General features: G+C 31.1%; 1 protein-coding gene across 1 annotated transcript; it reads right to left on the bottom strand.

Moving 5' to 3' along the window:
- Positions 1-2,632: 2,632 nt before the first annotated feature.
- On the bottom strand, positions 2,633-16,992 carry LOC107074029 (uncharacterized). The gene is made up of 11 exons (XM_089177297.1): positions 15,500-16,992; positions 14,668-14,890; positions 11,780-12,087; positions 11,037-11,248; positions 10,829-10,877; positions 9,266-10,758; positions 7,669-9,199; positions 7,509-7,598; positions 6,817-7,055; positions 5,694-5,765; positions 2,633-5,311 (listed from the first exon to the last, which is right to left on the bottom strand). Exons 1-11 carry the CDS (start codon positions 15,753-15,755, stop codon positions 4,973-4,975), a joined length of 4,812 nt encoding a protein of 1,603 aa, XP_089033423.1. The 5' UTR covers positions 15,756-16,992; the 3' UTR covers positions 2,633-4,972.
- Between the last annotated feature and the right edge of the window lie 822 nt (positions 16,993-17,814).

Raw genomic sequence — 17,814 nt, forward strand, 5'->3', positions numbered from 1 at the left:
TGTGTGTAACTCGCTCCTCAGAAAATTTTTATTGCGAGGAGCGGATTGAACACCATGTGTGCAATGTAAGGTAAAATAAAAATACATCATTAAAATTGATAAATATTTATTTTAAAAATAATTAGATAATATAAAATCGTTATGTTGCTTTCAATAATGAAGAACAGAATATAATGCAAAGAAAATTTTTAAGAAATAGTAAAAAATCAAAAAAATAATTTGAACAATGAAGAAAATAATATAAACAAGAAATAAATTTTCAGAAAAATGTCTAAAGGTAATAAAGTAATGTATAATGTAATATCAAGCGCAGCCTGCGTATTCATAATTTCTTACATTATAAGAAATTATGAATACGCAATATTCAATGTAAGAAATTATTTCTTACATTATTTGATTAGGCGGTATATATAGAAGGCGATACTATTGCTATTGGTGATAAATTTGAAAAATAGAATTAGATAAATATGGGTTCTTACATTGATATTTTCTAAAAATGTAGATTTTGAAACTCCAAACAAAATGTTTTGTTTTGTTTTGGTACGCAATAAAACCAATGCCAAATTTTGTTTTTCTATACTTTATAGATACTATTAATTCAAAAAAAAATCTTCTCTCGACGATTATTTTACTCAGAATAACTGATAATTGCTCATTATTATTATTGCACACACGGTGTGCAACCCGTCTTTTAGCCTCGGAAAGCAATTGCACACACGATGTGCAATCGGTCTCGAATGGGTTAAGAGTATCGATCTATAGTCTTAATCGATAGAATCGGACGCGCGCGTTTTGAATACCGTTAGTTACCGTACCATCATTTCGGATCGTACAATCCCCGTATAATCACCATCCGAATATACACCTTTCTTAGATAGTTATAAAAATCAATTGTGAATATGTATTAGTCTATTGACAAATTACTATTATTTTTGTCATATCTAATGTAAAAGTAAATTTTATTTATAAAACATATATTAGGATATATTTTGTTTATTATCTGGTAAATTATAATAAATAAGTGAAGATTTGATTAAAAAAAATAAGATAATAATAAAATTCGTATTCGTAATAGAAAATTATAGCGTGAAAATTTCATGAGGATGGTTCTTTGATTTTTGATTGATTGAACCGTCAGTTTAAATTAATCCCACCAATAATAAATTTAACATTTGATCCAAGCATGTATTTCAATTATATTTTTACTCTTTGTCAGTCAATTTCCAATTGCGCAGAACAACGAGAAGCATCGTCAATGAACCTACTACCACTCACCTATCCAGTCTCGTATCCATCCCACATCCAACCACTAAAGTCCCATGCAATTGAATTAATCGCGATCGAATCTAGCGTGCGTAGTCTCCTCTTTCGAAAACGAAAGCCACAATCGCATGAACCACTAAATCGAACTTTCCTATAATCGCTTTTTCCTAATCTTCTCCAAAACTACTTGGCAAAATAAGAGAGTGAGAAAGAGAGGGACATAAGGGAATAGTTAGATTTTTACACAATATTTTATATTCAACCTACGTATTAAATCACAGAAACCGTCTAATGACTAATATCAAATAGCTAATATTCCATCGGGGAAGGATTTTTTACATAATATAGATATTTTTAAAATGTTTGTATTTCGTTATATTTTAACAACATATACCTTGTATGATTAGATTTAAGTAGTTGAAAAAAAGGGTAGAAAATAACATTTTTTTTTAAGTGAAACATTTTAAGCGACGATAATGAAACGACATGAAAAGAAAAAGAGAGAGAGAGAAAGCGAAAAAGAACCTAAAATTGATTGACGGTTGAACGAAATTATGGAATTTGGATATTATGGATCTAATATTTTATTAGATGAAAATTTTTAACTCATAGTCATCATTTGTCAGGAACGTTAAAACAATCCTAAATATTAATAGAGTACAGCACTGTGTTCGATATATTTTAAAATAATTGTTAATTAATCGAAAGAAATGTATATTGTAGTCTAAAAATACCAAGTATAAGCTTAACGTTTCGTTATTTTAAAATTCTTCTATTAATTGTTGTTTATATAACTTTCCGAAGGCAAAAATATATATATATATATATATATATATATATATATATATATATATATATATATAATATGTGTAGTAAATAGAATTTATTCTTTTAAAAGTCATATAAACAAAAACTAATAAAAGAAATTTTAACTGATTTATATAAAGGACAATGAGTTAGTTTGCTGTTGGATTTCGGAGAGGACAGTACGTCGAACGTATACTCCGTGCTTGTAGACTATAATATACAATTCCTTCAATTAATTAATAATCAATTAAGGTAAATCTATCACAGTAATATATTTTACCAATATTTAGGATTGTTTAAACTAAAATACATTAATATTAAATACTATATTAAACTAAAATACATTAATATTAAAAAGAGATTCAATGTCTTTTTAATATTAAATACACATGTATTCAATATTTTTCAATATATTGTACTACTAGGGATTTTTAAACAAATATACTCTTATTATAAACAATAAGTCTTATAATATTACATATTTTAATTTCCTTTTCTTTTGTAAATGATAAGTCTTATTTTTGATTTCCTGTCCTTTTATTTTATTTCCTTTACTTTTACATTTATTTCCTTTACTTTTAAATTTATTTCCTTTCCTTTTACATTTATTTAATTTCCTGTTTGAAATCCGATCTTAATCTTAATTAAACAAAACCCTGCGATCTTTCCGATGTGTGTTAAAGGCCCAACCTCCAGTGATACTAGACGCCAATGAGATTCATATATTTCCTTTCCTCTCAAAAAAGTCGTAGCTCATTTTTAGTAATCTATGAAAGTAAATAAGTAAGAAAGTCCAAGTTAGTTAGTCTGTCTTCATCTGTCTGTTATTGTTCTGTATTCTGTATCAGTTATAATTCTTCTGTACTCTGTTCTCTGCACCCACGTCATTTCTGTTAAAACTGCTCGACATATTAATTAAAATATTAAATAAATTATTATTATATTATCATTATATATTCCATATCTGCATCTGTATCTATTCGCGTACACTATATACCCAGTGAACACAATTACATCAAAATGACGTCAAATGATTTTGCCCTATGTCAGGATTTACGTAAGATATAAGTCAGATATGAGTCACATGTGACTTATTATTTCACACTTATTGACGTAAGACTTTTATGTAATAAATATGACGTTAGGCTGACTTGACGAAACAAAAGAACAAAAAAGCAATGATGTCATAAAGATAACTAGTTGTTGCCGAATTTCTTACTAGTATATGACGTAATATACTAGTTTGCGCATGCGTGCCATGGCATTACGTCACAATGAGTAAGAGCAAGATAGCTTCATTTTCTGTTTCTTTCTACAAAGGCGTAGGACTAAGGGAGTAATTACCTGTCTTTAAATTGGGATATTTCCTACAGGTAAATATTTATAAATATAAATTCAACACCAAAATTTAAAAAATAAATTAAAAATTCATATGAAAAAGAAAATTTTTTTAAATAACCCGTTTTAAGCGAAATATCGAGCAAAAACCGTTTTCACCCCTTGATTTTTAATAGAAGGGATGAAAAAAAAAATTTTTTGTTTTCTTACGATTGTTCTTTGTAGTTTTTTTAAAGATAATTAAAAAAAAAAAATTTAAAAAGTCCAATTTTTATATTTTTTATTGAATTTTCATTTTTTGAGTACTTTGAAGCGTCGTAGGGGTGAAAGTGTGCGTTTTAGGGGAAAAATGGTCTGAAAGAGATAGGCCTAAAATTTTATGCTCTACAACTTTTATTTGAAACTTTTTTTGATATTTTCAACATATAATCCAAAAATCGTATTTTGGGGTAGTTTTTAATTTTTTCACCCCTTTCCCGGTGGTTGAGAACTTTTTTACTTTGCCCACAGTTTTGTACGCATTTTTCTGATAATTTCCATATTTTTTCAGCCGTATAGCTCAAAAACCCGATTTCAGGGCTATTTTGACTGGACTATTAGGCTTAACCCCCATTACAACCCTTTCCCAAAAACATAAGATTTTCCTTCGGAAGATCCTGGTGGGTGGACCCTCCTACTATTGGCCAATAAGTCCCATTTAGGTCCTTCCCTCTCCAAAGGGGTGTAACTAATTTAGGTATAAAAGCATATGAAATCAAGTAAGAACTCTCTGTCTGTTCGTAACATATCATTTTTCTGTCTATTAAGTACTCTTGCCTGTAATACGCATTGTCTGTTACACATCATACATTTATACAGTCCACATCAAATAATTGTAACATAGTCGCCAAGATTCAAGTTAATAAATTATTGTTGACTAAAAAATTGCCTTTAGTATACTACAAAATCACTCACACCGTATTAATTTACCGTCGTGAGACTTTCCGTATAAACTCGCATATAATTGCAACTTAAAAACTGTACGTTAGTTTGAAACGGATTCGCGTCAGCATAACATATAGTGCGCGCGAACATATTTTGATCCTTCGAGCCGGATATATCAGTCGAATATATCTACTGCATACACAAGTGCGCGATCACATTTACAGACAATCAGACATTAAATGAAGAGTGAACATAAAACAGTTATCCAACATGTGGTCCATTACAACAAAGACATTGGCAACGTTGACCACATGTCTTCACAAAATTATCATTCATAAATCAATTAAGGTAAGCTCGTTACTAAAGAATTACCAATTCTATCCTTCTCCTTCCCATTCTGTTTTACTTATAAATAATCATGGCTATTGAAAATACGAAACAAATTGCCGAACTAATTCATCGTTTTTATAAGTAACTTTATTCACATATAGGTCATATAAAAATACGTTATTATATTTCAAAAGATGATCATGGTATTTATTTGATCTAAATTATATGAGTGATTAAAGAAACACGAAAAGTAACAACAATGCACTGAATCCGGACACCCTTTTATTCGATAACTTCTCTTGATTCGAGATTACGAATTGTCCATAGTAAGTTGAAGAGCCAAATTTCGCTTTCTCTCCAAATTCATTTCGTCAGATATTCTTATAAGATTTGCCTGTTCGAAACTAAGAGCCCTCTTTAATTCCTGCAGTTTCCAAGATGCTTCCATTTGTTTTTCAGCTATTTGCCTTTGCAGCGCGGCAATTCTTTTGTTCAAAATATCGTAATCTTCTTGAGAAGGACTTCGTCCGGGACAAGGAACGGTAAAAACTGTATCGATACTTGGTTTATCGCTATCGTCTCGAACCATACTCGACGTAAGTAAACAAATTTTATCGTGAAGATCTGCCATTTGTGTTAGTGTCAATGACTAAAGACAAAAATTGGATTTTTTTATTTATACAAGTATACTTATTTGATTTGGTTATTTTCTTTTTTTTAATTAATTATAATATAATAATATATTTTATTTATAATTAATCCTCTATAATTTAACAGTTTTTTAATATTTAGCATTAAAATATTATATATATAATTCTGAAATTTATAATATCATTTATATTAATATACAAACATCAAATATAAAATGGCAATTAAGTTTGTTACAATATAATGAAATAAAATGACAACTACGCAGATATATCAATGAATATATGACGAATCTCAAAAGTACATAACACGCGTTATGGAGGATTAAATATTTAATAATAATGATTTTTATTTTATACAGACAATGTGTATGCGATACTAACTTTTAACCAAACATCAGAATCGAACGAATCGAGTGCTTCTTTATCCTCGGAAATGTCTTCTTCCATGAATTTCTAAACGATTATTATAATAAGTTTTCATTATGTAACATTGAAAGAGCAAAAGCATAAAAATTTACAGTAGAGAACGATGAATATCGCGTAATAATAGATATTTCTCAACTGCGCGTTATTATTACGGCTTGATAGCTACACATCAGCGTCAGAGAGTGCCAAGCGCTTGGATCTGCACGAACTAATTAATAACTGTAATTACACGATTTGTGTCCCGCTCATGGTAACGTTAAACGTCATTCCATAAACAAAGCTCCCGGTGCCATGCTATAAGAAAGGATATGCAAACGCGTTACCCGCTGGTAGAAAATTAAAGGGTATCAAACTAACTGATTTACAACATCAAATATTAATAAATGTATATCGAATTCTCACAAAATCAAAATAGAAGTTTATATGTATTTTATATACAAGGTGATAAATAAAATGTTCGAATATTTTAATGGCTTATAGTACTTATCAAGTAGAGTTACAATTATCTAATTAACATGTATTCTAAAATAAACTCTTTCTATGTTAACAAACTTTAATTATTTATAAACGTTCGATATCGTAAGCAAGTCTTTTGTTAATATACTGGAAAACTTACAATATCGAGAATGTTCATAAATAATTAAAATTTGTTTACATCGAAAGGGTTGATTTTAGGGCCCATGTTAACGAGACATTTTTTTAATCTTCTTGATAAATATTATAAGTCTTTTTAAATTTAAACTCTTTTTTTACCTCCCTGTATATAAAAGATAAAATTCCAATATTTGCTTATCTCGAGGCAAATAAACAGACGCAGTCGTTCAAATAAAAATTATATTGCACTACATATAATACATAGTTTAGAGACTTTGATGTTGGAATTTTAAGTAACGCATTTGCTCAAGAAACTAAAGCCTTTGCAAACACACGCAGAAAAACAATAGCTACAGTTAATTTAAAATTCTTCTTTTATAATATCAATGTTTTGTTAGAAAACGTTGTGAAAACGTTTAAATAAGTATTTACATTTCCTAGCTAAAAAAAAATTGCGAATTAAATTTATCGACGTTTCACTAACCTTCTTCAAATTTTTGTCCTCCTCTCTCATAGATTTTCGTAGGTCATCCAATTCTTGTATCTCGATTTCAACACGATAAATATTATTGGATAGTTCATGGAAAATTAAGAGCAATTTATCGAAAGGCGAAATTAATCTTCGAACGAAATCATCATCCTCTTCAAAAGCCGAAGCCATTTTCGGTTTTTCTTCTATTTTACCAGTTAAAAACATCACGTAATCTCGCACACGACTCAAACCTATTCAAATAAATCGATTTACATATAAAAAAAATTGATTTTCTACATGATTATCATAGCTAAATTGCTTATTATTGTTTCATAAAATAATAAATTTATGTTCTTTTTTAAATAAAAGAAAAAAAATGTAATAAATGCAATACACACAAATAACTTTACCATCAATTAAGGATGCGAAATTGCTATATATGTTGAATTCAAATTGATGCAATTATAGTAATTAAAATTCAAACTCGAAATCGTGGCTTTACAACTGCTATAGATCGACATTATTTCCTAGAAGTTGTATGTGTGCATCTGTCGTTTCTAACTTCGTAAAGCCACAGACTTATTCAGAAGCATCAAACTCATCGCCAATTAAAAGTTTCGAATACTCCATGATCATTATCGTTCGGTTCGTTAAAATTCTTACATGCCAGAAAAATATCTATATAATCTTCGAACTCCACTTACCGTCGTTTTGTTGTTTTATTTTTTTCATCAGCGCTTCGATCACTTCGATTATAAAATCATTATCATCCGAAACCGTTGATTTGTCTTCTCCTATAAAACAATTGAAATGTTCAAAATTTTTTTAAGAATTAAAACAAATAGAATATAACTAATAACAAACCTGGTACAGGTAAGAGTTTTCTCAGGCCAAAGTTAGCCTTTTTGATATCATCTAATTGAAGCTTCGACTCGATGTTCTCTAATTTCAGCCGATCTATCTCTTTTTTCGAAGCCTCTGAATCATCCGTCATTTTAGTCTTCAATTGACGATAATTTGTGTCCAATTCTTGGAGATCAGTACGTGTCTTACTAATATCTTTTTTCAAACTTTCGTTCTCCAATCTTAATTTTTCTCTGTCCTCTTGGCACCAGTCTAATGCTTTCTCCAATTCTCGTAGAGTTTCAATTTCCTTTAATGAGGCATCCCTCATCTTGTTACACTCTGCAAGATCTCTCTTCAAGCCATCGATTCGTGTTGCAAAAAGATCTTTTTGATGTTGCAATTCTTCGATCATTTTATCCATCTTAGATTTCTCCGCCGATAAGTCAGAAATTTTCTTTTCCATAGATCCTATCTTCGACTCTGCATGCTCGAGAGATTTTCTCGATCTTTCACCGTCCGATTTTAAATCTTCTTCTTTTTTACGTAAACTTACGACCAGCTTATTCGCATCATCCATTTGTATTTTCAATTTGTCCGTTTCAGCTTCCAATCTTCCCGTTTCGACGCGTATCCTGGCCAATTCCTCTTTCAATGCAGCCAATTCTTCCTTGCAAGAGTTACAATCTCTTATTGCTGCTCCTTTAATATCTTTCTCAGTATTCAATTGTTTTTCGAGTTTATCAATACGTGCCCTTAAATTTGTCAACTCGTCGAGAAGACTAATTTTTTCTTCTTCCGTTTTTGATACCTTCTCTTCTATATTTTTCAATTTATTCGTCGTGTCCGATAACATTTTCTGATCATCTTCTAATTGATTTTTCAACTTTTCGTTCTCTTCTCTAAGCTTCCTCAGCTCTTCCATTATTTCAACGTTTTCTTTTTGACAAGAAGATAATTCTGTTTTGAGTTTATCGACGTTAGATCTTTCCGCAGCTAACTCGGACTTCAGTTTATCGATTTCGATCAGTTGCCCATCTCCCTGACCTCGAAGTTTACCGTAATCTTCTTGAAGCTTCTGCTGGCCGACCTTTAGGTTGTCATTCTCGCTTTGCAAGCTCGCCAAATCCGTTTCTAACTTGGCTGCTTCTCTCGAAAATTTCTCCGTTTTGTCCTTCAATCTCTCAACTTCCCCTTTCATCGAAGTATTCTCAGTTCTCAGTGCTAAGATCTCAGCTTTCTGCTTCTCTATTTCAGAATCGGCCGACGTCAATCGTTGCAAGGTGTTTGCGAGAGAACTTTTCAGATCTTTGTTCTCCTCTCTGAGTCTCAATAATTCAGCCTTTAATGCTGATAACTCATCCTTCAGACTGATATTCTCGTCTTTCATTACGTTGAGATCTTTTAAGGCCTCTTCTTTCAATGACTTGTCAAGTTCATGAGACTTCCCTAAATGATCCAATTGGTATAATATATCTTCCTTCTGTTTCTCAAGTTTCAAATTGTCTTGCTCTAATTGAGAAACTTGTTGTTCCAATAACTTTTTAGATACCTAAAATACAAACAAAAACATCCATAATCATCTATGGATAATTATTTTAATGATTAAAACCATTACCTGACATTCGACAGACTCTTTCAAAGCTTTCTCTAAATCAGCCTTCAACTTATCAACGCTTAAACCAGTTTTACAATTTTCCATTTTCCAATGTTCAATTTCTTCTTCTAATTTCGAAGTCTGATCTTCGAGATTAACTATTCGAGCTTTTAACGTTTCCATTTCCTTAATTAATTCTAAATTTTCGTTCTTCACATTTGACAAGTCATCGCCAAACTTTAAGAGCGTTTTCTTCAATTCTTCTTTCTCCTCTTTGAGTGCTTCGTTTTCTTTTTTCAATTCGTCGATCTTAACCAGCAAATTCTTTAACTCGTTCTTAAGAGTCATTAATTCTTTCTCAGCGTTGCTTCTTGCCAATTTCTCAACGTCCAATTCAGCCAATGTATCGTCCAGCTTTGCTTTTAATATATCCGATTCATTTCTAAGAGTCATGTTTGCAGACCTCAATTTTTCTAGTTCGGGCTTGAGCCGAGCATTCTCGTCATTTTGCATTTTCAAGCGTTCATTTTCATCTTTAAGTTTATCCAACTTCTCTATCATCTTATCAAGTGCGTCCTTCACCGCTATACTCTCGTTCTTTATCTTCTCAGCATCCGCCTTTGCTCGTTCACTCTCTTCCTTCGATGCATTATTTATAGACTCCAACTCGTTTATCCTACCTCTCAAACTATTATTTTCCTCTTTACATTTATTCAACGCCTCGAGTACGCCATCGAACTCTTCTATTTTTCTCCTCAGTGACTCGTTTTCTCCCATTAATTTATCGTTCTTTTCGTCAAGTTTCGCAAGTTCCTCGCGTAACATTACATTGTCCTTTTCAGCCTTCTCTTTTTGAGCCTTCGTTGATGCAAGCTCACTTTCCAAACGTTTAACTTCTTCCACAGCTTTTTCTTTATCATCTTTCTCCATATGTAATTCTTTCAATTGTTCATTGAAATTGAAATTTTCGTTACGTAAATTTTCCATTTCCGTTTCGACCGCATCGAGTTTATCGTTAAGATCATTTTTCAATTTTTCTTCTTCGGCAAGCCGTTTCTTTAATTCGTCGGCTTCGATCTGCATAGCGTCCAACTTTGAAATGATATCATTTTTTTCATCTTCTAAATTCTTCAAGTTATTTCTTAACGAAGCCAATTCGTCTTCCAAATCTTTGATTATCTTCAAAGATTTCTCGTTAAGTGCACGTTGTTCTTCTAAATCTTGCGTTAAGTCTCGAAATCGCGTTAATTCATTTTGCAGATCGTCGATATATTTCTTCAAACTCGTTTCCTCCAATAATTTTGCATCCAATTTTTCCTGCAAATCACCTAACTTCGTCATATAATCCTGCTCCAATTTTTCTTTCGATTCGAGGATCTTGATAATCTGGTCATTTCTTTCGGAAACGATCTCACGTATCTTTACTAATTCTTCTAAAAGATTATCTCTCTCAATTTCGAGATCATACAATTGAGGCTTAACATCTTCTATTTCTTTTTGCAACTTATTCATATCTGTAAAATAAGATGATAAACTTTTTATATGAAAGAAGACAAAAAGATTATTAACTATTGAGATTCGTACCTTGCAAACTAATTGTCGATTGTCTAAGTTCACTAGTCAGATCATATATCTGATAAAAATAATATTCCATTTGTTACATTTAATCTCATAAATAAATAGAAGGTGATTAAAAAAAGAAAAGAAGTAAATTACAAATTAAAATAACACCAAGAGAGAGGATTAATGAGTGAGATATTTTAAGAACGATCGAGAGATAACAAAGTCTTACTTTTTTGTCTTTTCTTTGAAGTTCCTCCTTTGACGCAACTACTTCTTCCATCAGAGTCTTGTAGCTTACAGAAATCTTATCAAGATCCGATGCAAGAGCTAAAGAAAAACTCTTCTCTGTGTCTAACTCTTTTCTCAGAAGCTCAAGTGTAGCATTCTTTTCGTCTAACTGATCCTTCATAACTTTCATAGATTCGTAGCAATCATTCAATTTTTTTCAAGATTCAGCAACTTGTTCTGAGGTGACTCTTGGATCGCTTCTACGTCATTATCATTATTGACTTTATATTATATTATATTAAATTATATAAGATACCTAAGGTATCTTGTTATGTTTCTTGCCTAAAAATTGGCGATTATTGAAGTCGCCATTTAAAATACATACGAAAAAGTGTTAAAATATTGTTTTCAGAAGGAAGAAAAAAAGTGGTTTAGAGGAGTGATTATACGAAAAGAACAATCGTGAAAATTGATGTCAAGTTGAAAAGTTGGCGATATTATCAAACAAACAGTAACTAATTCTTAGGTAACCTTATATATATTACGTTTATAATTACTTAATACAATTTTTTTGATCTCACAAACAGTCGAAAAATTTTAAATATAAAATCGAATTGCTTTTTGAATCGAAAAGCCAAACAAATATTTTTTTCTTTTTACTTGAAAGAAAAAAATTTGTCAAAAAAAAAAAGTATAAGATTGATTCGTCGAAAATAATGAAAACTCAATAAATAGATATCTCACTTTTATACACCATAGGATCACTGGAAAGATTTTTCAAATATTCATCGATCTCTTCTGAACTCATACCGAGATCTTCCAATAAACGGCGAAGTCGTTCGTTATCTAACTTTAATTTCTCGCAACCTTTCGAAAGATCAAGCATCGTATCCATAGACTTTTCGACGACATCCGCGACCTGCCGATCCGCTTCTTCGCCATTCTTCATCAATTCTCGTAATTTCATTCTTAGATGATTCAAAGCTGCGCAAGAAGTGTCATCTTCTGCCTCGGCCAGCTTCAATCTCAGTTTGCTTATCATCTCTTTGAATCTATTATAAAATTTATTTAAAAACACTTATTCCTACCTTCGATTCTTAAAAAAAAATATATAATAATAATAATAATAATAATAATAATAATAATAATAATAATAAGCTATACAAAATAATAACAGGTACAATATGCCAGCAAAGAGAAACACACCTCACACAAAACAATAAAATCTCAGAGGAACAAAAAGGATGCAAAGAAAAACTTATCATAGACAGCATAATAATGAATCAGGCAAGAAAACAGCAGCGAAACCTACATACTTACATGTTACGTCGACTATAAGAAAGCTTCCGATTCAGTCCCACACACATGGCTAATAGAAATCATGAAAATATACAAAATAAACAAACACATAGAACAATTCCTAAAACACACCATGTCAACATAGAGAATCAGAATTATACTAAAAACACCAACGGATATCATTGAAACGGAAGAAATAAAAATCAAAAAGGGCATCTTCCAAGGAGATACATTGAGTGCCCTATGGTTCAACATGTGCGTAAACCCACTATCTACAATATTAAACAAAACTAAATACGGCTATCAAATCAGAAATAACAGACAAAGTACACAATAAACCATTTAATGTATGTAGATGACATAAAACTATATGCAGAAACAGGAACACAATTAAATACACTTCTAAAAATCACAGAAAATTTCACATCTGACATAAAAATACAATTTGGAATAGACAAATGCAGGACAATACATATTGAAAGGGGACAATGGATTACAGACGATACACAAAGAACATTACAGAACGAGACACTACAAAACTTAGAAAAGCACGAAACATACAAATACCTCGGCTTTGAACAAAATACTAAGATAAACCATACAGAAATTAACAAATACTTACAAAAACAATACAAACAAAGACTCACAAAAATACTTAAAACCAAATTAAATTCAAAAAATTTGCAAATTGTTATTGTCAAAGCAATAAACACATACGCAATATCAGTCCTTACATATTCCTTTGGAATCATCAATTGGTCAAACACAGACCTAGATGACACCAATAGAATAACGAGAATACACCTGACAAAGTCACTAAACTACACCCGAAATCATGTGTAGACAGATTAACAATAAGTAGAGGAGAAGGTGGAAGGGGAGTAACGGACATAAAAGCATTACACTATAGACAAATAAAAAAACTCCGCAACTACTTCCACACAAAACAAACACAACTACATGAAGCAGTAACGAAAGCCGACAAAAATTACACACCACTAAACTTATCAACAAGCAATACAGACATAGATAACTATAACGACATAGACCATACACAAAGCAAAATAAACGCATGGGCCACAAAACAATTACACGGAAAACACTACTACATCACTATAGACGAAAATATAAACAAAAACGACACATACAAATGGCTAAAAAAGGAAACCTCTTCCCAAAAACCAAAGGATTCCTAATCGCAATCCAAGATCAGGTAATCTCAACAAAAAATTACCTCAAATACATAGTAAAAGACATAAACATACAAGATGACAAATGCCGGAAATGTAAATTAGTAGTCGAAACAATAGAACACATAACAGGAGATTGTAAAATACTAGCGAACACCGAATACACGGAAAGACACAACACGGCAGCAAAAATCATACATAAAGCAATAATGAACAAATACAAACTGGAGAACACTACACACCATACTATAAATACACACCAACAACAATAATAGATAGCGAAAAGTACAAACTATACTGGAACACAACATTACACACAGACAAAACAGTAAAATACAACAGACCTGACATCACATTTACAAACAAAGAAGAGAAAACAACATACCTAATAGATATCTCAGTACCAAACGACATCAACATCACACAGAAATACAGAGAAAAAATAGAAAAATGCACACCACTTGCACAAGAAATACACAGAATATGGAAACAAAAAAAAGTGCACATCATTCCTTTCATCATATCTGCAACAGCATTACACCGAACAATTTTAAACCACATCTCATACAATTACAACTAGACCCAAATATACATCAAGAAATTCAAAAGGCGGTTATATTAAAAACATGATCATAACCAGAGCCTTCTTAAATTCAGGAGATTAAAGCAGTCAGACCTGGCAAGAGTCCTGTCTGATACGCTGATATCCCAAAAATCGGAGAGAAATAATAAAATAATAATAATAATAATAGATAAGTCGTTCGCAGCAATTAATTTCATTTTGAAAATTAAAGAAAATTTTAATGTTGATTCATTCGATAGGTGATAAACTTTTTTCATTAAAAGAAAATGTTCTTAATAATATAAATTTAAAACAACTACACACACATAAGAAAAATTAATATGACCGATAAACGACATGGCAATGTAAGTAATTGTTTTAATTTTCTCTATTTTTTGTTCTGTGAAATTAATCGATTTGGCAAATCGAATAAGCTCGTTTATAATAATAATAATGTAATAATATATATAAATAATATGTATAGATATTTATTGTCATATGTAATAAAATCGGCGAAAGATTAAGCATTTTATTAGTCCGAATGTTAAAGAATTAACATAATTAATTTAACGATAAATTACTCTTTCTTTTCAGCAAGGAAACGTTCTTTCAACGTTTTCATCTTCTCCCTGACATGTATAACCTCCTCTTCAGGATCTTCCCAACACTCACGTTCGGCAAGACTCTCCTCGAGATCTTTCAGCTTTTCCTCGAGCTCTTCATTTGCATTTTGCAGTCTTTCGTTCTCTTGGCGATAATGCACGATCATGGGATCGGATTTTAACGCTACGTTCGTATCAACACCTACAAAACGTTGAGAAATTACTTCAACCGAATCTAACGTATTTTCTTTTTGTTTTTTTTCAAATTTCGCTTTATCTGTCTTATATCACTGGAATTAAGATATGTACGAAGCAAAAAACCGATACCTCAAATCATAGTAAATAATACAGATGCAATAACAAAACTTCATGACCGAGATAAGCATGAACAAAGTATTAATGAAAAAAAAAAAAAGAAAAATTTCAGCAATTACTTTAAAAAAAAAAGATTCAGAAAATACATTTCACAATTGAAAGTAAAATAAATTTTAAACAATTTCTAAAATAATAACTAATTTGAATAAAGTAGAAAACAAAGTGGTTGGTTCAATTGGACAAATGGATTATGACGCTGAGGGGGAGGGGATTGATTCTACGATATCTCATAAGTCGAATAAAAAAAAGGAATAACATATTATTCGTTTAAGCTTTTTATTTTCAAGGAAATCAATCAACCATTTTCAAGAATAATTTAAAATAAAATACTACTCCTTATTTTCGACTTACTTTCATATGTAAAATCACCCCCTCCTCTGCCCCGGATATATGTATATCTTTATTTAACACAGCAGCACTCAAGATATGTTGGTACCGAATGATTGTAGGGCTTGTTTCAGAGACCTAGTTTCGCTTTCGAGCTGAAGTCTCTCCATCCGCCATTTCTTCGTTTGACAGCGCATCACTGCTAGCTTTTTAAGGGCAAACGAAAGATCACGAATCTCCGACTCCTTCGAATTATCATTGAAAGGATCATAACTGCAGCAACAGCATGGCTCGCTCGGTGAATGTAAGATACAATGTGACTGTAATACGTTGCATCCGCACGGACAAACGCCTAGTTTTGCCATACTTTTCTAATTGAAAACAAAAAAAGAAAAAAAAGGAAAGATAAGAGAAATAAAAATGTAAATATGAAAAAAAAGTTTTCTAGGTTACCATCCTGATACTTACGATATTTTGTTTCTTTTTTTCTTGTTTGTCTTTTTTCTTTTCTTTTTTTATATCTCTTACTACCAACGGTCGTTACTCCACACACCGATGCGAGTAAAGTCGCACAAAAATTTTAAGTTATCATGAAGAAAGTCTCCTCCTAATACTCGTCCCTGCGAAACTATGTCAACATCAGAGTAATTTTTTTTCAATGAAAACTTAACGTTAAATGATATCTATCCCTTAAAGTCAGTCAAAGATATTATCCTTTTATTATCGATTAACGATATCAATGCATCGATAACCTCTCAATGAATTTATTCACGGAGGATAGATACCAGGAGTCCGAATGGTATAGGATTTTTCACATTATTTGTGGTACTCAATTCTTGACCCAGATTATAGTTCTCTTTTTTGCCACTGGCTGCGCAAGTATTCAGAACGTACCGATACTACACCGGCCGACAAATGAAAACTTTTTGAACGTTGTTTTGATTTGAGTGAAAAATATCACTAATTTATAGTATTTTGAACACAAAAATACTTACATAAAATTACTCTATCACATCAGGTTTTTTTACAAAAAGGAAAAAACGTTTATTTTAAAATTTTAAGAAAAAATCAATTATTATACTCAAATATATATATTTGAAAACTTACAAAGAAAATATCAAGTACAATAATTGCTACAGGGCTATTTTGGGTGACATCTTTTATGTTTAGCGATAAAATTACGTCTGGGTGTAATTTTTTATGAGAATCATCAATAATATCACGTTTTATTGACCAGCAGTAATCAGCTATCATATTCACATTCCATCGACCTTGGTACCTTGTTTCCATAGTTTTTATGTCTTGGTGAAACCTTTTTCCCTGTTCTTCACTATAATCACCAAGATTATCAGGGAAAAAATCCACATGTGAATGTAAAAAATGGAGTTTTATACTCATATTACACCCCAATTTTTTATACTTATTTAATAAGTTTGCCACTATATTTTTATAGTCAGGGTGTTTGTGATTTCCTAAAAAATTGTTGACAACATCTTTGAACGCCAGCCAAGCTTCTAATTCAGTAGTATTCAGTGTTGCATTAAATTTTTCATCGGTCATCAAAGATCTAATTTGTGGTCCATCGAACACTCCTTATTTTATTTTGGCATCTGATAATTTTGGAAATTTTCTACTCAAGTATTTAAAACTATCATTTTTTTTATCTAATGCCTTAACCAACTGTTTCGTTATACCGAGTTTAATATGAAGCGGAGGTAATACAATTTTTTCACACACACACACACACACACACACAGACACAGAGGATCAATTAAATTTTCTTATATAACATTTTTGGTTACAGGTTTGAGATTTGTACGAGGATTCCATTGTTTCTGAACGTAATGCTTTTCTCGTGTTCTAATGTCCCACTCACACAAAAAACAAGGATATTTCGTGTATCCTGACTGCTGACCTAACAGCATAGTTATAATTTTCAGATCTCCACAAAGCTGCCAACCGTGTTCTTCATATTTAATTTTATCTAGTACTGTTTCCAAATTTTCATAAATCTCTTTTAAATGAACAGAGTGAGCGACAGGAACAGAAGCATACTGATTAGTATTGTCTAAAAGAACACCTTTTAAACTCTGTTTCGAAGAATCTATAAAAAGTCTCCATTCTCCAGGATAAAAAAAAGAAAATAAAATAAAATCAAAAATAGCGAATATATTAATTTTACTAAAAATTTGATGTGATACGATAAAATTAGGTCTGATTTCGTAATCAGCACTACAAAATTAATGGAAAAAATTAATTATATCTTGGACAAGGAAAATCATGTCGGCCGGTGCTATTATTATTATTACACGTAAATATATTTACCTGGCTCGTGAATGTAAATATAAATTAAATTAAATAATTTATTTTTTTAGAATTATTTTTATTAAAAAATGGGAAAGTGTTGTGCCGTTTATGGTTGCC

This window comes from Polistes dominula, unplaced genomic scaffold, assembly GCF_049000335.1.
Source record: "Polistes dominula isolate Pdom_NZ unplaced genomic scaffold, Pdom_raw_medaka contig_20, whole genome shotgun sequence".
Lineage (NCBI taxonomy): Eukaryota > Metazoa > Arthropoda > Insecta > Hymenoptera > Vespidae > Polistes > Polistes dominula.